The following is a 24,593-nucleotide window of genomic DNA, read 5'->3' as shown; positions in this document are numbered from 1 at the left end:
AGAGCAAACATCACACATTGACATGACAAAACTTTTTGTAAAGACAATTTAACATTATTATAACATAAAATGGTAGATTTGATGATCGAGTGTAAAATGAAAGTGAAAGTAGAAAAAATGGGTATTTATATAGCGGAAAAATAAATTTTTACATGTCCTAATTGTGCTACACGAATTAACGTTTTATTTAAAGAATAATTTTTTTTTTAAATCTTCAAGAAAAAATATTTTTTACTATTATAGAAGTCCTAGGGAAAATCAATCCAAGATTGAGGTCTTCTGAGGGAAAGAAAAAAGAAAAGGGAACATTCCGGATACCTTACTGCTCTCTGAAATTGATTTCTAATGCTATCCAATGATTTTCGCTCTTACACTGTTGCAAAAGATTTCATAATAACAGCTGCAGTAAAGCGGGACCATAATGTTCAGTCAAACTGATGAGATCTCACTAATTAAAACGTCAATAGGACCAAAAAGTTAACGTCACAGGCATTATACGTTCTTGTGTACGGCGGACTACGTCGTAATGTTTGACTGCATAGATACGGCAAGATGGCGAACCATCATGTCGAGCTGTGTTTTTCTCTCTGTGTTTTTACAAGTTTGAGTGTGATATTCTTTGAATCAGAGGGCTTGGATGTGTTCCGATGGATTGAAAATAGATTTCTCTTCTTTTCGTATGAAATAATGTAAGTACGTGTAGTTTGTGCAATGAAAAATTGAAATAAGCAAGGTGAATAATAATAAAAACAAACAAACAAACAAACAAACAAACAAAAAAAAACAATGAAGCCTCCAAAGTCACTTAAGATACAATTGAATAACTGCATCAGATCACGATGCGTCTGAATTCTCAAGATTATAGGTACATATAACTATAAAATATGTTCATGCATTTTTCAGTTGTTAATATTTTCATCCTTATCTTGGTTTTGTTATGTAAAACCGATGCTGTATGTACATGTGTAATGGGACATGCAGATAAAATCTAATAAAAAAGAGGAAGAATACTCAGACAAAAAAAGTATTGAGCGAACTTATATTTTTGTTTCAGATATAAATATATACTCGAGTCAGCAACGATGATACAGAGGCTCTCAACAATGATTGTAGATATAGCATTCAAAGGCTTTTCAAACCTTCTAGTGGCCTTAATTACAATCAAGGATGTTGTTTGCCCCGATGAATTTATCATTTCTGCATCAAAAGTAAGTCCCTGTTATTATCTGAAATATACGGTTTTGTTATTATTTTGTGACAGCATGAATAATTTTCTTTCCTAATTCGCTTGATTTTTTATAAGTGTTGTATTTTCAATTTTCTTGTGTTTATTTACACCTCTGTGTTTGTTTCTTTGATTTCTCATTTCTCTACAAATACACGCTTGTGTTCAGCTACATTCTTCTGCATCAGATCTTTTTTTTTCTTCTCTTTCTATTTTCCCTTTCTTTCTATTCTTCACATAGTGGCTGTACCACAACTCAACACAAATTATTCTCTACGGAGCTATATTATACTTTGTCTACAACATCCACAAAGAATCTGGCATAAATACTAGATTAATGAAAGGTTTGTACATCTCATTCTTTTGCAATAGAAAGATTCATTGGGAACTATCTTCCAACTTCTGTTGCATTTTTTTATCCTTAAAGTTTACGTTTACATTTCACTTCTGGCAGTGGACTATTCTGTATCCCGAGACTACGTTCCAGGCATTAGCTACTAGCCACACACTTTATATTTATATATGTATATGTGTCACATACTGAATATTGCGGTCGGGATCCAGTCTAGCAATGGAACAATTAAAAAATTGACTTCCCTCCCCGTAAACATCGTTGCGACATCGCAGCGGAACCCTAACAATTCCAGAATTCCATACAGTTTCGGAATCGGTCCATATAATGTACATGTCTCATGTACGGACGTTTTCCTTATCTCTTCAATGAAATTCATCGCGGAGTACATTTTATTTCTATTTAGAGTTTTTTAATTTGTTCAAAAATAATATCAATTTTCATCATTTAAGACTTAAACTCCTGACAAAAAAGCCTTGCAATAGAGTGGATTTATATATATTAACCATTTTCAAATTTCTTTCCTTTCTAAATTTCACAGAATTCAGAGTCGTTTCCAATATGATTGGTCACAAAGGCTGGCAAATCGATACGCACAGTCATGAGATGATTGGTAAGTATAAAAAGCAAGAAAACAGTAATATTTTTTTGCAGCATAAAAAAGCGTTTAAGTAGCAGTCTTTATAAAAATCAGACAGGAAGTGATTCATGCATGTCTTAAACCCACCTAATTCACGTTTATTTCTTATTCAGAAACAGGTTACAGACACGTAACAAGTCTCAGTTTCTCATTTGGTTGATACCATCATATAGATTGTGTATGAAATTGGTACTTTGCAGGTGTTATCGTTCTTATTTTGGTTTGCTTTGATTGAAACAAGTGGGAGAAAAATATGTTTTTTTCTTCAAAAATATTGTGATACAAAATTAATCTTCCATCATGATAAAAATGCAGGTCTAAAACAAGAAGGACTATCATTACGTTACAATAGAGCATATTTGGACCGAAAAAGTATCATTTGTTTGATGGGGATTTTTGACACCATGAATCACCTCTACTAAAGGCTATGTCTGAATTTTATATGAACTGGTACTTAATTATGTTATTAAAAATCATTTCATATCAGTGAAAAATCAGTAATTTCAATGGGATAAAATCTTTTCACGTGGAATTAATTAATCTGCAGTAAAATGTTTTACCAGTCAATACCGTGATGTGATTATGTCCGTTGCGAGTTTAGAGTTACATCCCCTTATTCAAAGGCATTGGTGATCAAGCAGTTGTCAAAGTAAATATGGCGAGCCGCACGTCTGCTCCTGCTGCAGAAACATGATTGGCATCGCTTTCTGAAACAAATAAAAATCAAGGATATGGTTCTTCAATGAAATAAACATAATAGTTGTTGATTATCTGGTCAATATCGTGATATTTAGACTGCCCACAGGACAGTGGTATTGACTAAGACAGAGAGGCATGACAAACGGAAATTCTCTTGAAAATGAAAATCTTGGCATGACAAACGAAAATTCTCTTGTCCACATGGTTCCTTACCATTTACTTGTAAAAGTTTGCTAATTGAATCAGTTTCATAAAAAATCCAAATTTTTTATGTATTTATTTCAGCATTAAAAACCCGCCTGCACAAAAATGAAAATGAGAGAATTCCATCCATTCTGAACAAATTACAAGCTCTTCACGATCTGAAAGTGAAACGGCAAAATATACAGAACAAAATGAATAGTGAAATGAATGTCTTAAAACCAAAAATGGAAGAACAGACAAGAAAACTCACTATTATCAACCAGAAATTGTACGGATATTCAACTGAGGATAACGAAATAACCAGAAAAATTAGAGCAGTTGGGTGGACTGCGGGTAAAATTTACATCTTTATGTTAGTTTGTAATCGGGCTTCGTATAATTTATGTAATTTGGTGGGTGCAGAGGGACTCTATTTTCATGACTGTGAATGATGAAAACGTTTGACCAAAATTGACCTTTTTCAGTACACCCCAATTTTGAATTCATTTTTATAATACAAAATATTTCAGATCTGATGGAAGCACACAAAACTGAGTCATCCCTGCAAATGGACGCAGTTGATTTGTTAATATCCAATTACTTATGCTTGAATGTTCTCGTAAACTTACCAGTCATTCCCATATAATAACATATTCTGTTTTCAATTTCTTATACACGTACATATAAGATGTCTGTGTTATATGAATGTAACCCTGTGTTTATTTTTTCCAGCAAAACGATTCGAAAATGTGAAGGAAACGTTGCACTCTAGAATTGAAGAAACCAGAGGGGTTTTGAATGATACTTCTCGTTTGTTAGATATCAAAGGTAAATCAGAATTAAAAAGTTTAATTTGTTTAGAAAATCACGCTGTAACGAAACATCTTTTTTATGGCAGAATAATAAAAAAAATAAAATAAAACGAGAAGAAATAAACAGGATTTTGCTTGGCTTCTTTACTTCTTTACATGTACGTTAGACTGCCTTAGTACACGATTTGCAACAATGTAGCAGCGTTCATTAATGTCTAAATATTTTCATTTTAGATCTTCCACTGAAAATCAACTACGATTTGGAATATGGATTCTAAGACAATGGTGGAAGGATTATTATATATATGAATATGTTTATGAACTATGGATGGTCTATTTTTCTATTTTACTATTAAAAACACCGAATACTTTTTGTTTTGTTTTTGGTTGTATTTTAGTATGTTTGTGGTTTTTTTTTTTATCGTTCTTTATCTTACATACCAGTTATTCATAAACTTTGAAAAACAATGAGGATGGGAACTGATTGATTAAAATTGTAAATACTTGTCAACGATTCGAATTTCTTAATTAAACATATTAAGCTATTTATAAAAAAAACTATTTTGGGAGGGTTTGTTTTGTTTTGTTTTGTTTTATTTTATTTTATTTTGTTTTTCTCTGCTTCCAAGTTTATTGAAATCAATACCTTTGAAAAACAATTATGGGGAGGGATTTTTTTTTGGTTAAAAGTTGTTTGTGATTCTTTTAATTTATTAATAAATGCATATTGATTGATTTGATTTTCTTCTTTGGATACCAAATAAAACAAACAAACAAAAAAAACACAAAAAACACGAAAAATCAAGCAAACAAACAACAAATACAAAACAGAACAAAACAAAAACAACAACAACAAATAAAAGAGTAATCAAGGGAACCAAGGTTATAGCGGTAATCAAAAGAATGTAAGACCAGATATGGAAAACAGACATACACAACAAAGAACATAAAGTAACTAAAAATATACATACAAAGTAACAAAAGCAAATGGGCAACTCGGACTCAACTAAAAACTGGGATCATGGACCAGGTGCACCGGTAGGGTAAGCGTCCTCTGCTTTTCTAGAAACAGCCGCCGAGTTGCTCATAAAACGTCAAGTCTGGGGTAGACAAACGAGGAAAGGAAAACTATGACCCGTTGAATAAATCCGTTTTCATGGTGCAGATGGATACACCATAACGATCCACGAGTTCATGATGACCATAAAACTTCTGTAGTAATGACTTCAATCTTGTAGCAACATAACCCTGTTCCAAAAGTCACGTTGTTTTGGAGTTTAATTCGAATTGTTTTTTGCAGTTCATTAATCTTCAATTTCTTGCACATGTATGCAATACTATATGTTAAAAAATATTTAATTTCATATTGGTCCTGTTATAGGTTTGAGGTCTGTCATATTGGTCGAGGCTGTTGTATTGGTCCCGAGGCATCGCCGAGGGCCGATACGACTGTCGAGGCCAATATGATTGACTGAATCCTATAACAGGGCCAATATGAAATTACATATTTATTGACAATTTTATTAACCAACTCAACTAGATAATTTGTAGAACATCTGTTTTTGTGTTTTACCAAATGTATGTATGTTTATTTGCATTAATCAGTCTTAAATATCCTTTTTGTATAAAATGGAAGATTTTTTTGAGTTTCTGCAGCTTTTAGTCCTGATGATCAAAGTTCATGAAATCCAATTCCAACTCAAAATGGCGGTGTCAAACGACCGGAAGTTATGATGCCGTATTGGCCCTGGTTTGATCCATTATATTGGCCCCGTATAGATGCCCGGTTTGAATTCATATCAATTGGTCCGTTTTTTGACATATTTTAGGTAGTTGGTTAATAAAATGTCATATTCTCCAAGCTAAGAATAGTTTATATGATAATTTTAAAGGGTGACATCCGAGAAATAATCACGTTATCTCATAATAATTCCAATCTAATTAGCTTATGTCTTTTCCGTGAAATATGATTGGTTGTACACCTTTTACGACCTGAGCAAGGGCAGTTTTTACAAGTGTAAATTCAATATGCATATCCTAATCAACATGGCTACCATCGCTTCGACAAAAGCTAGAGCCGTTTAGAGGCTTAAAACGGCATTGTCTGCTTTATTCCATCCATTTTTGGCATTGTATATTTGAAACAGCATTTTTTGAAAGAATACAGTTATTAGTAGACCGTAAATACTTTGAATATTGAAATTGACAACCATGTCACTTTGTTGGTTGAATGCTGCCATTTGCAATGTCAATTTCGGGGGTCAATTTCACTGAATGAGAGCCTTCAAGAAAAAACTATATATTTCAGATAATTAGTGATTGTGATTATAAGGAATAAACACTCTTTTTCCAGAATTTATGGATGTGTTAAATCGTATGACCTTAAGGACGCTCTTCTAAGGGTACGCAAGTTACATGATCGCAATTTTCTTTCCTGATTATAAAAGAAAAAAAAAATAAGCCATTGCATAATCAGAAGTTATTCAACATAGCTCGAGTTAGGTAAAAAATCAAAAATGAAATACTTCTTTCTATATTTATTTCTTTATTTCACAGCTTTTGCTATTGGTTTCCATGATTCTACCCCACTGCACAATCATGACAGCAGCAGTAGAAGTTATACAAGCAAGCATGATTAAAATAGTAATCAAGGGAACTAAGATCCTAGAGGAAATCTAAAGAATGTAATCATGAGACAAATACCAGACAGGGAAAACAACAATAAAACATAAAACAACCAAAATCATACATATGAAGTAACAATTGAAAACTAAATGATAAACTCGCCACTAAAATCTGGGATCATGTACCAAGTGCACCGGTATGGTAAGCGTCTGCTTTTCTTGAAACACCGGCCGATTTGCTCAAGGTAGTCCGGGGTAGACGAAAGAGGAAAGGAAAACAATGACTAGTTGAACAAATATTTGTTTTCGTGGTGCAGATGGATAAACCGTAACGATCCACGAGTTCATAATGACGACCATAAAACTTCTGTAGTGATGACTATAATCTTGTAGCAATATTCCAGAAGCCTAATTGTAAGAAGTCTAGCGCGATTCAAAATGTCTGCGTAGTAACAGCATGCTCTGGCATAACGTATGAGTTGTGATATGAAAACTCCATACGCAGGTGTTGAAGTGATGCTGCCACAGATGAAAGAAAAGTTGACAATACGGAATGTGTAGTTTTGGCAAGCTCTGGCATAACATATGAGCTGTGATATGAAAACTCCATACGCAGGTGTTGAAGTGATGTTGCCACAGATGAAAGAAAAGTTGACAATACGGAATGTGTAGTTTTGGCAAGCTCTGGCATAACATATGAGCTGTGATATGAAAACTCCATAAGCAGGTGTTGAAGTGATGTTGCCACAGATGAAAAGAAAGTGACACATTTCAATATCCCAATTAAAATCAGAGTTACTTGTTTTTTTCATTATTTATCTGTAACTTTTACAAGGTGATGAGCTGCATATTGATTTGAAGAAGTCCTTGCATTGTGAGTGTTCCTTCCACAAGAATACATATTTTCAGACTTTGAACAAAAATATTTATTGTAATCGAAGCATACAAGAAACGTGTTTTTTTTTCTGTAATACAAAAATGAACAAGAAACCTAAGCTTTAATTAAGAAAGATAATCGAATTATTTTGTACATGAGGAAAAAGAAGGAACACCTCAGCGACAAATACGAAATTCCGTAGACAAAAAAGGCCGTTGAACATCAAACGGTTGAAGATGAAAAACAAGTTATAAAATACGAAAGTGATCTGAAATGTACACACAGTTGTGTGTAGCACGAACCTCACTTAAACTTGGTTGGATTCAAGTTTTAAAACCCTCACTCCCCGTAAAAAAAACAAAAACAAAAAAAAAGTTTCCTGCAAGACCACCATATTGGTTGTTACTGGTCATGTTTGGTAAAAGAGAAGAACACCTACGACAGATGAAGCAGTTTGTCGTGGTGGAAAATGTCGCTTCGTAGCACAGTGACGAGCGTAGAATTTTCGTTCAAACCTTACCTAGTCCTATCTAAGTACTTTGCAGTGGCGGATCCAAAGGGGGACCGAGGGCCTACACGCAATATTTGTTACACACTCTTTTATGCCTGCATATACACACAAAAATCGTTATTTTCATAAATTTGCAGAATAATAATGACCACCCCACCTGAATTCGCCTATGCTTTGTCTTTATTTCAAAGTCGTTAAAACAATTGCTCCACAAGATAGGTTTTTAAAATGACCTTAAAATATTGTCATATGGTGTTCTGGACCTCTATATCAAAAACAGATGGAAGAGTTTCATGGTCAAAATAGGCATGATGGCCCTACCTGCGGTAAAAATGGTAGTTCTAAGGGCATTCTCTAACACAGAATCTGAGAAATCTGTACGAAAATTAACATCGTGTATCACCTAATAAAAGCAAAGTCGTACGGTAAACATGTAAACACAGAAGTTGAAGAGTGAGAAACTTGCAAAGGGAGATACAGTACAAGTCATTGTTGGGAGGATTCAGTAGGTAATCATAACAAAGGGAAATATTTTTTTTGGTTTTGAGAACATAATGCTGCCAAATTTCGATTTTCCCTAAATTCCAGAGTTTCCACTCAGATTTTTGATTTAGAGCAACCCTACTGATCAAAATGTGAGCTGAGAAAGGATTTGAGGATATAAGTTCCATAAAATCAGTTCAGATTAATTTGTTTTTCAGTCAACTTCACTGTCCTGCGTGACTTGATGTAAGGTCAATTACTTTCTAAATATACTGAATATTTTTCCTATTCCTGTTTAATCAAACATAGACTATTGCATGCAGAATAATTACTGTACATCGGATATCTTGTGTCATTAAGTACCATTTACTTATATTTTCCCCATTTCCCCAGCTTTTCGTCTACCTAATAATTTCAAGTACTTAGTTCTAGGCTAGGCGTTTTGTTTTTTATTCCATTATTTGTAATAGTAAAAAAGTAAGAGTACAGTCTTTCTATCCTTTTTATATACATAGTTCAAGTTAAATGTTAAAAAGATTCCAAATCATGGAAATCAAATTAAGCAAGTTTATTTGACAAAGACCAATAAAGGTAAAACAATTTTTTTTATATTATCATCTCCTTAGTCCCAGTAGAGGATGGGGGTCCGGGGGTCAGAATCCCCTTTTTCAAAAAGTTTGTTAATTTACTGCAAAGTTGGGCACACGTAGTCACATTGAAACGCTTTCTTAAACTTTCCGAAGCAGCACATTCTCTCCCCCCAAACAGTTTTATATTCTAGAGACCATGCTGCATGAATCCGCTTAGAAGGTAACATACTTAACTAACTTACTTATTTCAAAGGGAAGCGGCCACTTCTAATCAAATTTTAAACACTTCGAATTCGAATCATAACAAAGTTTGCTTGTTTACGGTTACATTGCAGAATGTACAAAATTTAAAATATGTAAATGTGACAGGGGTTGTAAAAAAATAAATAACGAATGTCACTTGGTGCAGAAAATTGCCACATAAATGTGAATTCCCCTCATTGTCGCTTGTGTTGTCGATGCATCTTTCAATCAATATTAAAATGATTCTGCCTGAAAGGGTTATCAAGAGAACCAACTTGAAGTTTTGATCGGAAATCAACAAAATGTACAAAATATCAATCGAACAAAATTTTCAAAATTTTCAATCTACGTATGTACTATTTTTACTGAACTTTTATCTTTTTTATATACAGATCTGTTTCATTTATCAGCCAAATTAAGAACAATACTGTTATTCTGCCTAAAGTGCCTATTTTATATTCAACGTTTATTTCTTTCTATTTCAAAAGTGCAACACTTCATGTCTGATTTTTATAAAGTTTGTTTATTATCAAATTTCAGTTTACATCTTAAAAAAAAAACAAAACCAAAAAAAACAAAAACAAAACAAAACAAAACAAAAAACAAAAACAGTTGTGATTAAGGAGTGATGTTATCTGTTTGTTTGATTCTGTAATTTGAAAAGTAATAACATCCTGACCGATTTTTTAAAACTGTTTAATGGGTTGTATTTTTATATTAGGAAACCTCTGAACAATTAACATTTTATATCTATCTATCAAAATTGTTTTATTGTCTCTTACTTAATGTTGTCGTAAAATTTAATACTGGTAAATAAAGGAAGAAATCAACAAAGTGCATACTAAAAATGAAGGAATAATATTTTTGGAGCTTACCACAAATGTTGTCGAATAAGAACATTAAAATGAATATTAAACATTAAAGTTTCTTAGTGTTTGAACCACGCCTACCGAATAATGAATGATTACGTTTTCTCGATGATTCTTGACCCTGGAGGATGACTACCAAAGGCCTTTTATACAAAAAATGAAATGATATCATCAAATGCATGCCATCGGTCAAAATAGGTAAATTCAGTAATAAAATAGTACAGAAGATTAAAATGATAAATAAGTGAAACTGAAATAACAAAAAAAAAAAAAAAAAAAAAAAAAAAAAAAAAAAAAAAAAAAAAAAAGGTAAATCCAAGCTAAACTTTCAAGTCTTGAACTTTGTTAGGAAGGTACGTCTAGTTCAAGTTGAAATAATAATATACAAGTAAAGACTACAAAAAATAATTGTAGACATTATGAAAATATATCCTTTATATTCCGTTAACAAGAAACATAATATTTTTCAATAAGATATGGATATCTGAAATATAACTTTATAGGCAGCTTTGAGACGTATTTTCTTATAACCTTGATCCTTCAGTCTGTTTCTAATTCAACGGTGGCGTCTTTTAAAGAAGTCAGAATAGTCGCTACTTGTTCTGATATACAACAATATTACCACTATATTTAGCAAACAATAAAACTATAAATTTCCTAAAATTTCGAAAATAAATGTTCAGCTTACAGTTTTATTTCCGTACTCAGATTTGATTTTATTGGAACCTTATGTTCTAAAATTCAGTGTTACTTGTAGTATAACTTGTTGACAATGGGCATGTATACAATATAATATTTTGTTTTCCAGATTCATATTCAATATTGTATCAAAATATCATCTCTTGTACAACATTTAAGTGTCAGTATCTGTAAGAATCAGGCAGTGGGTGAATTATGGTATGGAAAAACCCACCATTTTGATAGTTTCATTTGACTATTTTCACATTCAGAATTAAAGAAAACAGACAAGATTTTCCATATCATGCTTGACCATTGAGTTACAGTTTCATTGAAGTGCATTGAAAATGAACATTTCCAGGGCAGATAATTCTGTCAAAAACCTAATTTTACTAACATTCTGTTGAAGAAAAATTTCTGAGCAAAGCCAGTGATGCAGAGATCAAATAATGGTCTTTTCAAATGGAAAAAGCATCCTTGAGTGGTATTACATTGTCAGATTGGTGGGGTTTTGACATGCATGTTTTTGAATTTTCCCATTTTGCCTGATTCTTACAAACACTTACACTTAAGATCATATATACCTTACACATAATCATGCTAGAAGTTAAAATCATAAAAAAACCAATGATTATGACAATATAATTTATACAAGTGCTATTCAATTAAGAATTATTAGAGACTGATAAATATATTATATACACATGTAATCATATACAACTTGTTAACAATTCTTTGATAACGTGCTAATTATTTGTATAAAAAGCTAATACAATTTACACATTTCCGTATAAATCATCAGATATACAACACGTAGAATGCAACTTGTACTTGTCCCAGTTTATATACATTCACTATTTAACCTGTAAAACAAGTACGTATTCAAGTACTTTGTGAACTTGAGTTAATTTTAAATAGCCGTATCTAAAACTAATACATGTATAAAAATATGCAATGACATCTCAACACCAAGGTTCCCTGAAAATGAAGAAATTACAAATATTTTATGAACAAAGCTAAAGTCTTATTCGTTTTTACGTACATGAAAGTGTAGGTAAAGTGAGTATGGGTTTGCCTATTTCTGATATCTAAAAAAACGACTAATCTTGGCTAAAAATTGATTAAAAATGACAAAATTTAGTCAAATGACTATTTCAAAATTAGTCATTTTCAAGCTCAAAATGGCAAAAAAAAAGACAAATTTTGCCTATTTCTGATATTAATATTTAATCTATGTAATCTAACTTCCTAAATATATAAAATAAATTTCCCCTTTGACATTCAATATACAAGTATACAGAGCTTGAAGCAACACATTCGTGTTGTTTACTAGATATACTCCAAAGACCTAAATTCAAAACAATAATTTCTAGCTTTAATGGTCGTCATCATGAACTCGTGGATCGTTATGGTGTATCCATCTGCACCATGAAAACTGATGTATTCAACGGGTCACAGGTTTCCCTTCCTTGTTTGTCTACCCCGGACTTGACTTTTTATGAGCAACTCGGCGGGTGTTTCTAGCAAAGCAGAAGACTCTTACCCTACCGGTGCACCTGGTCCACGCTCCCAGTCTTTAGTGGAGTCCGAGTTGCTCATTTACTTTTGTTACTTTGTATGTATGATTTTAGTTACTATATGTTCTTTGTTGTGAATGTCTGTTTTCCATGTCTGGTCTTTGTCCCTGGATTACATTCTTTTGATTACCGCTATAACATTGGTTCCCTTGATTACTCATTAACTTATATAACCAGTGTGATTAAACGTCTTAGTTTTATCACTTGCAAAATGTATGTTCTTGATGAAAAACTGCTGATGCAAGCAGACAAAAAATAACAATATATGTTATTTTAATTAATCTGATTCCATAAATGTATTATTTGAAAACTTTTTATAAAAAAAAAACACAAGACAATTATTACAAATTTTATTTACGTTGATACTTATCAGAAGCGCTAAATTTTATTTGTTTCTGTTAACCCAACGCCATAAAATGAAAATATATTTTATAAACAGAACTAGAGTAAACCAAACCCTGAATTATCCGAAAACATGACTTTACCAGTCTCTTTTTTAAAATCTCTCTATATTAGTTTAAATGTACATTGATAAAACAAGCACATGCCTAAGCAGAACAAATTTTACAGTAAACACGAGGCTCCCTTTAGCCTGAATCGCTCACCTTGTTGCATTTTGCCTTTCAAAGGCAATAAATTAAACAAGAAGTTGTCCAGTTAGACTCAACAAGTCTTTGGTAGGACTTATCGCAAGATCTTTTCAACAATTGAAAGTTTCTTTTAATCTTTCATAGTTTTCAAGATACTGACTGAAAACTATTTAAAAAAATCATTTTCCTCTTTCAAGGGTAATAACTCTTACAAGGAGTTTGAAGATTTTTGCAGTCCTAATAACATGGAACATGTCAGGTATTAAAAGAATATGGATAAACCTAACGGTTTTGGAGATATATGTGAAAAGCTACAGTCTGACCCCTATGTTATATTTTTAGTAACGGCGGCCATGTTTTTCCACAAATCAAAAATCCCCAAATCAGTTCTATGCAGGATACCCCAAGGAACATTCATACCAAGTTTGGTTTCAATTGGTCAAGTAGTGTCAGAGAAGATTTTTGAAAGAAATAACATTAAAAATAGCAAAAATCGTTGAAAAAGGGCAATAACTCCAACATGGTTTAACGGATTAAAACAAAAGTAGTTTCAGAGGAGAAGAGTTTTGTTTAATTGTTAACGACGACGACGGACGCCAAGTGATGTCAATAGCTCACCTGGCCTTTGGCCAGGTGAGCTAAAAAGGGGTTCGGTTTAGACAGGTTTAAAGGAATGTCAGTTAAGTGCTCGTTATATAATTTAAAAAAAATCTCTACACTAGATTTGTAATAATTTGAAAAATAGTGCAAATTCATTACAGAATCCATAAAAAAGATGTGAAAAGTGCCTTTATATATAAAAATGCCTTTAATAATGCTTAATTATCTCAAAATAAGGCTTGGTGACCTAAATTTTTACGCTAAAATTCTGAAGTTTGTTCATTCAAGGTCATCTTTGTGAAAAAAAACTACGAAACTCTATATACTAGAAATTTTAGGTATGATCTATCTTATAAATAACATTCTAACAACATAGTGATCATAATCAAGAGTTATTTTGTTTCCTTAGACCTTTATCACAAACTTTTGAATTCTGAAAGTCGAACATGGTGTGAAAACTATATTTGCAGGAAATAAGTTTAGAAACACAATTTCTCACATGAAACTTAGGGCACCAGGAGTATCGATATCACTGACTTAGGAAAAACTTAGTGAAAAAAGTTTTTTCACAGCCACACAACTTTGATACAAAATATAATAGCACTTGCATGATACAAAGTATAATAGCACTTGCATATCCTTAATTAAAAATGCTAACTCTCTCTCAGTTTTTTTTGTACGGAAATATAGTCAGTAAAGTCTATAAAGTACATTCTTTCAAACAAAATCCGATGCATTTATCAACTGTCCTTTATAGATTTATTGGTAAAGGATACGATTTTCAAATATATGTCTATTCTATGAACCTTGTTTTCACAAAAAGAAATATTCGATCCTAATTGCATCCCTGCGTAAGGACTGAGTCAATTTTGAGTATTGGAATACATCGACTCTTGCCTATTTAGTACTGGAACTTAATACTCCTAATCCAGTCCACTGGAATTGTAGTGACCGATTATTTCTAATGATGGTAGTTTGATGGTATTGTCATTTAAAAAAAATGTTCGTAGCTAGCTTCCAGTAACTGCGTGCGTTTATAAAGTGGATATCTCATTTTGTCTGTTCGGTGTATGTTGAGGTATTCCATAGGAAAAAATGATGTATTATTTTGTGAATTTGATGATGTATTTATTTGTTGTTTAAGTTCTTTCTTTACCTAACATTAAAGGGATTATACAGATTTTATGGCCGGTCCACAGTCAGGAGATGTTGGTCATTAATGTGTCCATATGTCATTATTACTTTTTAGTTTGAGTTTGAAGAATTGTCATTATTCAGTTACTGTGGATTTAATTACCGTTGTTGTCGGGGCTTTCAGGGCTTCCTTTAAAGTGTATTTACACCCGATGAAAACCTTTTGGTGATCTCTGAAATAATTGACTATTTTTTATTTATGTTCTACTTTGGTGCATTTGTTACATTTCACCATATCTATTGTTTTACATTGTGCTTTAGTCAGCATATCATCTAATTATGAAATGACTTGCGAATTAAACAGCTAAAAATGGGAAAGGAGTCAAAATGTCACATGGTAAAAAAGGAAGTCATAAAATTTATGTAAAAATGACCAATGGGAACAACTTCTTAATGTGAAATTGATTGTGATGAGTTCAACTTATGTAGGAGATATTCTATTGAAAAGATATTACTTCATGTTGATAATCGTCATCGTCTTTTTGAGATTAGAATATCTTTTTTTTTTCTAAAAAAAACTGGCACTTAGTTACTTAGTTACTTAGTTACTATGATTATGTATGAAAAATTATTATTTTATTTTGCAATTCTTTTCCTTATGACTAAATTTGAAGTAATAGGATGCACACATTAAAAAATACTACTTAAAACTCTACTTATTTCAGGCTAAGCATATCTTATAATCCCCTGTTTTATGTAGAAACGTTGTATTTTTTTTATGACAAATCAAAAATATGCAACTAGTCTTAAATATGTATTATTTCAGGAAGTAGCAGAGACATATAATAAAGTTAACATCAAATGTTGTTAACCGGTATTTCTATAGTAAGAATTGTCTATAAAGACTGATCTTAGGGACTATTCAACTGTTTGTATACTTTTAAAATTAAACAAAAGTATATATAAGGAAAATTAAACAAAAGTATATATAAGGAAACTTATTGTATCAAGGCAGACATACTTGTAAATGTTTGTTTGTTTGTTTGTTTGTTTGTTTGTTGGGGCTTAACGTCCGAGCAGCAATATTTCAGCTACATTCAGACGATGAACATGAAATTGATGATAAAATGAACATGAAATGATGATGAAATGAAAAAAGGATGGGACACAAGGACAATGGGATCGACAAATTTTGATTGCCACTGGAAATAGGGAGAGGTTGGTAGGGTCGGGCAATTTAGCCCCCTGTGGCGGAGCCCTATGGTTCCTACTCCGGGAGAATACCACAGTAGGGTTCTTTAACGTGCGAGGAACGTGGCATCTTTCCCAACACGGTGCACCACTATGGTTTGCGGTCAGGTTTTCTGTATTATAGCCTGACAACACCAGCATGTAACACGCCAGGGGTACCCCATTCCACCACCTGGGGCACACATCCCAGTTGCTCTGTGGGCAAAGCACCCTAACCCCCGGCTAGGGTTCTGAGCACTATTAAGTCGCCTTTTACGACAAGCTTAGCGCTGCTGCAGGCCTATTCTTTTAACACCCGGACCTGCACGGGGCACTTGTAAATGTACTATTAATTTAATATAAATACAGTACACAGTTGTTACATTTTAGCAATTAATGAACTAATGTAAACTGTCAAAATGTCCAGTGTAACTAAATACCAAAAACTTCTTTTGTCTCAAAGGCTTGGATTCAGTACAGGACATGTTTTAAATGATCTGACAGCATCTATGTGGTTCAATTACTTAATTATTTATTTTCATCAAGTGAACGGATTTAACAATATATTAGCTGGACTTATAATGTTGGTAGGGCAAATTAGTGATGCATTATTTACACCATCCATTGGATTTGAGTCCGACAATACAGATGGATTTTGCAGAATGGGGAAGCGAAAGTCTTGGCATTTAGTTGGTAAGGCTTAAAAAAACAAATAGCATTGTCATGTCTCCATTGTGACATCAGCAAAAACTCCTATCCATTACATTTCTAATAAATGTTACAGTTTTAAACCAAAGAAAATAATAGCTTGTTTGAAAAATTAAGAGGAAAATTCTAAGATATAATTTTTATTAACCATTTCACGAACCGAACACATGACCATTTGTAGTATTCAAACTAAGATTTCCAGAAGAAAGATAATGACCAAACGTTTTGAATCTGCTATGCGAAAACAGTAACTCAAAACATGACCTAAGGCATACTTTTTACTCAACCAGTATCGATATCATTGATGGTGTTTTAAATCAGATTTAAATTAAAGTGAGTTTAAAATATTAATCTAAATTTAAAAGATTATGACTTTCCAAACAGAACTATTTATATTTTTCATTTAAATGTCGTTTTTAAATATATTTGTAAACTATTTTAGTTTTGTACCGGTAGTTTGATGGAGACCTGCCCTAATTTATAAGATACAATACACATAAAAGGAAAACACAAATTATTGATTGTCAGTCTGTCCCTTATATTAAAATTATCAAAGATCACGATGGCACGTTCTGTTAGTTGTACTCAATACATTGTTTAAACATTTATCTTAATTTTTATCTTTCTTTAGGTACTATGTGTGTTATTGGGAGTTACCCATTTACTTTCAACAAATCTATAAACTGTTCAAAATCAGAAGACGGGACACAATTCATATACTTTGCACCATCCGTTGTCATCTTCCAGTTTGGATGGGCTTCTGTTCAAATCAATCATTTATCGCTGATCCCAGACATAACGTCAAATAAAGGAGAAAGAGTTGGACTGAATAGTATGAGGTAATCATGTAAAAAGCAGTACTTTTTCAGTTAACCAGGGTTGTGTGAGCTGAAAAAAGATATTACTATTATAGTAAAGCAAAAACTGCTGTCGGAATTGAATTTCATTTATATTTCAGATCAGAATAATCAACGCAATAAAAAAAAACAAACCAAAATTTAACCTAATTATAGTCATATTTTTACAAGTTTAAAAGTACAAATATATCCAAAAAAGATCATTTTCTTATCAAAAACGCCCCGTGCAGGTCCGGGTATTAAAAGAATAGGCCTGCAGCAGCGCTAAGCTTGTCGTAAAAGGCGACTAAATAGTGCTCAGAACCCTAGCCGGGGGCTAGGGCGCTTTGCCCACAAAGCAACTGGGATGTATGCCCCAGGTGGTGGAATGGGGTACCCCTGGCGTGTTACATGCTGGGGTTGTCAGGCTATAATACGGAAAACCTGACCGCAAACCATAGTGGTGCACCGTGTTGGGAAAGATGCCACGTTCCTCGCAAGTTAAAGATCCCTACTGTGGTATTCTTCCAGAGTAGGAACCATAGGGCTCCGCCACAGGAGGCTAAATTGCCTGACCCTACCAACCTCTCCCTATTTCCACAATCAAAATTTGTCAACCCCATTGTCCTTGTGTCCCATCCCTTTTTCATTTCATCATCATTTCATGTTCATTTTATCATCAATTTCATGTTCACCGTCTGAATATAGCTGAAATATTGCTGCTCGGACGTTAAACCCCAACAATCAAACAAACTTATCAAAAACCACGAAATTTTAGCCCCATGGAAATGATCATTTCTAAAGTATTTTACATCATAATTTGACATAGACTGTCTTCACAAAACCTATACTAGAGCTGCACTATTTATAATTTGTTTCTTAAACTTTTCAAATTACCGTTGTAGTATACCAAAATTCTTCCATTGTGGTTTTTCTGAGGTGATACATTATTTTTAATTTCCCTTTTACTTTACAGAATCTGGTGTTTATAGCGTAAGGGATAGGCATCTTTTTTAGTTTCATATTTCACGTGGTGGTACGAGAGAAAGTCAGGTGTATTCAGGATATAGACGTCGAGGTCCCGAAATCTTCAGATGTTGAATCTAACTCTAAAAAGGCTTCGGTGCTGAAGAAAGATACAATGACTTGGAAATGTTGGCTGAAAAAAAAGATCAGGTTTTTTTTTTAAGAAAAGTTTGTCGTTCATCATATCAACAAAAAGGAAAAATCCCTTATATTGACCATCTCCTTAAATACGTCTTGAAATGACTATTATTTGATACAGTTCTACATGTCTCAAAACTAAGTATTTATAAAGCTCAAATACAGAAAAAGGTGTTTAATAAAGAAATTCTAACTGGTATTTATATAGATTTTTTTCTACCAATCTGAAAATCTAAGCACTAGGCAAATTGGTGTATTCCTACTTCGGCAATATTATTTGAATTTAAATTATTTAAATAAACTTGACTAAGTATTATGCTAATTAACGGATGCTGTCCTCCCTTTGAGATGAAATCAGCTCTGGTCATACGAAATCCGATTTGACAGTTACCCTATAGGTAGAACGGTACTATTTATTTCCCATAGGCGGCAATAGTGAAACTTTTAAAGAATTCACACTTTTAAAACAACTGATTTTTTTTTCCAGTAATATGTTCATTTCTCCGACTAAAATTGCGATCAAAGTCATACTAAAACCGTCTCGATTCTTTGGTATTTTAAGCAGATGATGTTTGGGGTCAAAGTTCCTCCTTTATCTGCAATTTGCACATAAATTTTAAACATTCATAATATTTATATAAAATGGTTTTCAAAAAATATGATGCAATTTTTTAAAAGTTTAATAATGTTAGAGCCTGGAATTAATAAAACATTTCGGGTATCAGCAAAATATGTCCAATCACAGTGTCCAGAAATATTTACTTAAGTAGGGTACACAAAAGGCTAACCTAAAATAATGAGAAATAGTACCGTTCTACCTATAACACATGACTTTTTGTGAGAAAAAAAAATCTGAGAGGTTATTGGAAACTAATACAGCTTAAACGTATTTATTATTGCTAACGTTCGAGATTCTGTCAAGTTAACATATTTGGAGGTATCAATTTGTGCTGTATAAAATCGTTAGCGGTTCATAGTCTTATTTTGTGAGTATTATTATCCGTTATTACACCGCGAAAATGTATGTATTTACAATATCAAAATTGCAAACTTTGCAAATGAAGTCGGTTTTAATTATTACTATAAAGTTACTTATTCACAATTTGTATTTTATGAAATTAATTGGGTAATTTCAGATTGCCGTCATTTATATGTGTATCAGATTGTCCGTCAACATTTCACAAATCTACCTGCCATTATATATTACAGAAACATTACAAATGAAAAAGGTATCCCACATAAAAGTATAGTTTTTTTTTCGTTTAACCATTGTTTATCTTATTATTTGGGTAAATATGGTACATTTGTAAGTTTTTGTTTGTTTGTTTGTTGGTTGGGGTTTAACGTCCGAGCAGCAATATTTCAGCTATATTCAGACGATAAACATGAAACGGGTGATAAAATGAACATGAAATGATGATGAAATGAAAAACGGGATGGGACACAAGGACAGTGGTGTCGACAAATTTTGATTGCCACTAGAAAAAGGGAGGGATGGGTAAAGTCGGGCAACTTAGCCTCCTGTGGCGGAGCGCAAAGGTTCCTACTCCTATCGAATACCACAGCAGGGTTCTTTAACGTGCGAGGAGCGTGGCATCTTTCCCAACACGGTGCACCACTATGGTTTGCGGTCAGGTTTTCTGTATTATAGCCTGACAACCCCAACATGTAACACGCCAGGGGTACCCCATTCCACCACCTGGGGCACACATCCCAGTTGCTCTGTGGGCAGAGCGTCCTAGCCCCTGGCTAGGGTTCTGAGCACTATTAAGTCGCCTTTTACGACAAGGTTAGCGCTGCTTCAGGCCTATTCTTTTAATACCCGGACCTGCACGGGGTCATTTGTAAGCAATGTATTGAAGTTATTTTTACTGATTGTTTTTAATAGTCACCTGTTTTGATGAGGTTAGATATAAAATATCTTCAAGTAAGGATGGTCTCAATCATACACCCTTAAAATATTTTGAATCTAAAATGTTGCTCTTTTTTGTGTTTTATTATTATTTCTTTAATAAATTGTGATTTGACTGGAGGAAAAATAGTTTCTTACCGACAGTAAATTGTAATTAGCTAAATGAATATTAAATGGTTGTAATTTCACTTACAGAAAAAAAATCAACACATGGAAATCAAATTATCTTAATCATATGTTGTTTTCTTATCAGGATAATGTTGCTGTTATGCCAATCAACAAAACGATAGGTAGAAAGGTAAGTAACTTTTTAGTGATTAATAATTGTTGACCATTTTGTACCATGCATGTTATTTTAATGCATTATTTTTTTAATTCAAATACAAATTTATCACAATTTTTCCATAAGAATCCACGTGAAAATGAGTTTGAGCTAAGTTTTTTTTTTTCATTTAGTGATTTTCAGTTTCAGATCTTCTGTTTTCCAGGGTACTTACGTTATAGGCATTGTATTTGGTATATCGTCGTGTATATGGTTGTATTTCATGACCGTAGAAACTTCCACATATACATATGGTGCTGTTATAGTACTTGGAATCGGAGGATCAACGATGTTGGTTACCTCCTTATCAGGGACAGCTGATATGATAGGAAAAAACACAGTGAGTCGAATTATGTAATAGAAGTCACGTGCTTAAAATAGGCCACTCAACTTACTATATTGATTGTTTTGACGTTAAAGTGTATTAGAAAAAATATTTTGTTGAGAGTGTTGGGGAACATGATATGGTTGTCTGTGAAGTAGCGTGCAAAGTGATTGCTAACTTTGAAATAATCTACGACCACAGCATGAAACAGACAGGCATATTTTATAGATTATTTCTTTTAATTCAGAAGTAATTGGGTTTTAGGTAATATTTACCTCCTATCAATGTGAATTATAAGGTTTTTATTTTAAATGTTTCTTTATGGTCAAAGAAGTATTCCATTGAATTATTTTTCGGGAAAATGGTGGTTTTGTGTATGGGTCCATGAGTTTCACAGACAAGCTTTCTAATGGTGCTGCAGTTGTCCTTATACAATTTCTTCATCCCTGCACGTACGTTGAGTATATCTACCTCATTTATTAGTTCCGACCACTGTTATGGAGTAGAAAGGAACACGCACAGAGAGAGAGAAAGAGAGAGATTAACCCTACTTAATACTGATAAAGATGGAAAATAAATTTAAATTGAAGAAAACTTCGCTAATACCTGTGAAGATAAATGAACCCACCTAACAAGTAGAAAACAAATTACAGGAAATCAGTGTTTTCAATGAATTATTTCTTATTTTTAACAGTCATTAGTGCACAGAATATATCTCAAAGGTCACACATTTTCCATGATTACAAATATTTAAAAAGCTGAAACAATCATAAAATCAAGCTGAAGATATATAACAAAAAACAAACATAATGAACATCACTCATCTTACCACAAAAATAATTATTATTGAATTTCGTATTTTATAGTTTACATTTAAACGGTGTCTCTCTGACCCACCCATATTTTTGACATTGCATGCTTGACGTTTGATTCCAAGGTATATTGCATGGCTGATGTCAGCTGTTTAAATTAACGAGAAAAGTGTTTTATGTAGCAAAATTATAAGAGTGGATATCAAATGGTCAAGTATATCTAATAGGTATTTGCCTAAATTTGCTTACTTAAAAAATAAAGGGTATCCTGAAACAAATACAAACAAAAAGTGGTTTCCTTTGACTGGACAAATTAAATGTAAGCCATTTTTTTTAAATCGTGATAAAGAGAAACTCACTTAGTTGGATATTCGTAAAATTCTACAGAGAAATGTAATAATACAATTATGTCAGCTTGGTGCATGCGATATCATGTTTTATGAAACACCATGGGCCTCGGTCAATATCTCTTTTAAGTGATCAATAAATTATCGCATGCACTAAACTGCCATAATTGTAGATGGTCTCACAGTATGTGACATTTAATCTTTTTGCAATATGTCGTTTGTTACATATCTCACTGATTTGTAGGACATATTGCCCACACTGTATTGGATACTACAAATCTGTACTGACTTTTTTTGTTCCAGCTGTTGCAGCATGTGTAGCGCTCGTTTCAGTATTAACTCTTTTAAATACCCAGCTAGGGTCTACCAGAAAACAAGGTGAATTGATTAGTTACCGTATAGCGGAAAATTTAGCGGTCTGTCTGAAAACACCAAAATAAATTCCGCGAAATATACTCTATTCTAACTTACTTAGACCACAACGCAAAACTTGGATCCGCCAAAAAGTTGGCAGACCTTTTTACCACAAACTCGCCAAATACACCCGACAAAATAACCCGCTATACGGTATTCTCCGGAAATTCAAATTGGTGTATAAAGGAATTACCCGTCTATTCGTCCTTTTAATTTTATTCAAAGTAATTACAACGCCTACTGAAAAAATGAGTGAATTTTGAGATATTACTTTGTTACTTGGACAAGCCAAAACTATTTTTATGCTCTAACACACCTTAAGACTTTCGTCTGTTTGATTGTGTAAAAGTTTGCCATTTTCTTTTCTGATATTGAGTTTTGACATCTGCCACCTGTCTAGACCATGTAATGAAGTTTTGTACATATTTTTGTTTTGTTTTGTTTTGTTTTTTTGTTTTTTTGTTTGTTTGTTTGATACATTCTTTGACTTCTGTGTAAATACACGATTATACCATACGAAATAGAAAAAGCGATAAAATAATCTAAATTCAAAATTTTAGAATAATAAATTACTTTGTTATATACTAAAGATATTTTTAGGAAGTCTTGTAGGTGTAACAAAGCTAAGCACATATATTCTTGTATAAAAATGATAATAAACAATTGCGACGGATTACGCATCAATCCACTTTCAATATCAGCGTTTATATTTAAGTGGTTGATTTCGAAATCGTACTTCGGGAAATAAAGTTGGCTTCCCCTCTATTGAATTACAATCACCCAATGAACTTCCTTATATAGTTTACTGGATAACTGATTGAAAGATTTAAACTTTCCATCTAACTTGGATTATGGTATGAAGTTTAATTTTCCTTGATGATTGTCCAGTTAACTACCTTAGAATGGCCATTTAATCAAACCTTACTTGCCATTGCATGTATGATTTTATTTTTAAGAACGAAATATAAGGTTACAATAGCGCAATAGTGTCTTCTCGGAACTTTTACGATTGGCATTGGATAATAAAGAAGATATTTTCGTGAAAAAATTGTACGAATTGTAAGGGAATAAAAATATCGAATTTGGAAACTAGCAGCCCATACATGTGTATTTTACGGGACACTTAAGGGTGAAGGTGACTACTGAAAAATTGACGTTTGAAAAAGTATTCCCCTTATTTAGCCTTAATGTGCGGGCAGATACGCCGCATGACATGGTGGTTTTTACTTCAGAATTTAAAAACTATAAGCGTGTATTTTAGCAACATTGCGTTAGATTAGAGAATTTCACCCGGGTCTTTTTTTTTAGATTTTAGTGGAAGTGAGGACCATCCATATGGAAATAGCATAGTGAATAATTGCACTCTTGTATCCATAATCTCAATGGTCATTATAGAAGGGAGACAAGATATTATACCAATTTCCGGAGAGAAAACAAGAAATGTAAGTAAACAAACCAACTTCAGCTCGGTGAAAGGTAAGGAAAAAAAAACTTACTTCCAAAGTTCACAAATCATACATTTATTATAAGTTGATATGTGCATACAACATTCTGTTTTTCTGTGTAATTTCTATACTAAACAATATAACAGTTTTACACTAAATCTTTCGAAAGGACGAAGACTTCTATTGAAATTCTCTGCACTTAACATAAGAAGTGCACGTCATTACAGAATGTTTGATTTATTGTCTAGTGTCACATTTTGTTTACACTTTTAACATTAACACCTTTGTTATTTATATCATGTTTAAAGCACTGAACATTAAAATAAGAATCAAATATATATTAGTCTTGGTCTGGGTTTTATAAAAAATCTCAAATTAAGAAAAATTCTTC

At 32.7% G+C, this 24,593-nt stretch overlaps 1 protein-coding gene and 1 pseudogene across 1 annotated transcript; both read left to right on the top strand.

Moving 5' to 3' along the window:
* The first annotated feature begins 248 nt into the window (after window positions 1–248).
* Window positions 249–4,646, top strand: LOC148621182 (uncharacterized). Its single transcript, XM_088573973.1, has 7 exons — window positions 249–689; window positions 1,055–1,208; window positions 1,467–1,569; window positions 2,119–2,190; window positions 3,202–3,453; window positions 3,832–3,927; window positions 4,146–4,646. The coding sequence occupies exons 1-7, from the start codon at window positions 553–555 to the stop codon at window positions 4,187–4,189; spliced, it is 858 nt and encodes a 285-aa protein (XP_088430099.1). The 5' UTR covers window positions 249–552; the 3' UTR covers window positions 4,190–4,646.
* An 11,690-nt stretch (window positions 4,647–16,336) lies between these two features.
* On the top strand, window positions 16,337–22,783 carry LOC148621181 (major facilitator superfamily domain-containing protein 12-like; annotated as a pseudogene).
* The last annotated feature ends 1,810 nt before the right edge of the window (window positions 22,784–24,593 follow it).

The sequence above is a fragment of the Perna viridis genome, chromosome 3 (genome assembly GCF_037379345.1).
Source record: "Perna viridis isolate PV_CMFRI_1.1 ecotype Kerala chromosome 3, ASM3737934v1, whole genome shotgun sequence".
Classification (NCBI taxonomy): domain Eukaryota; kingdom Metazoa; phylum Mollusca; class Bivalvia; order Mytilida; family Mytilidae; genus Perna; species Perna viridis.
Note: the sequence above shows the minus strand (reverse complement) of the source record. Positions and strands in the feature narration are given on the sequence as shown.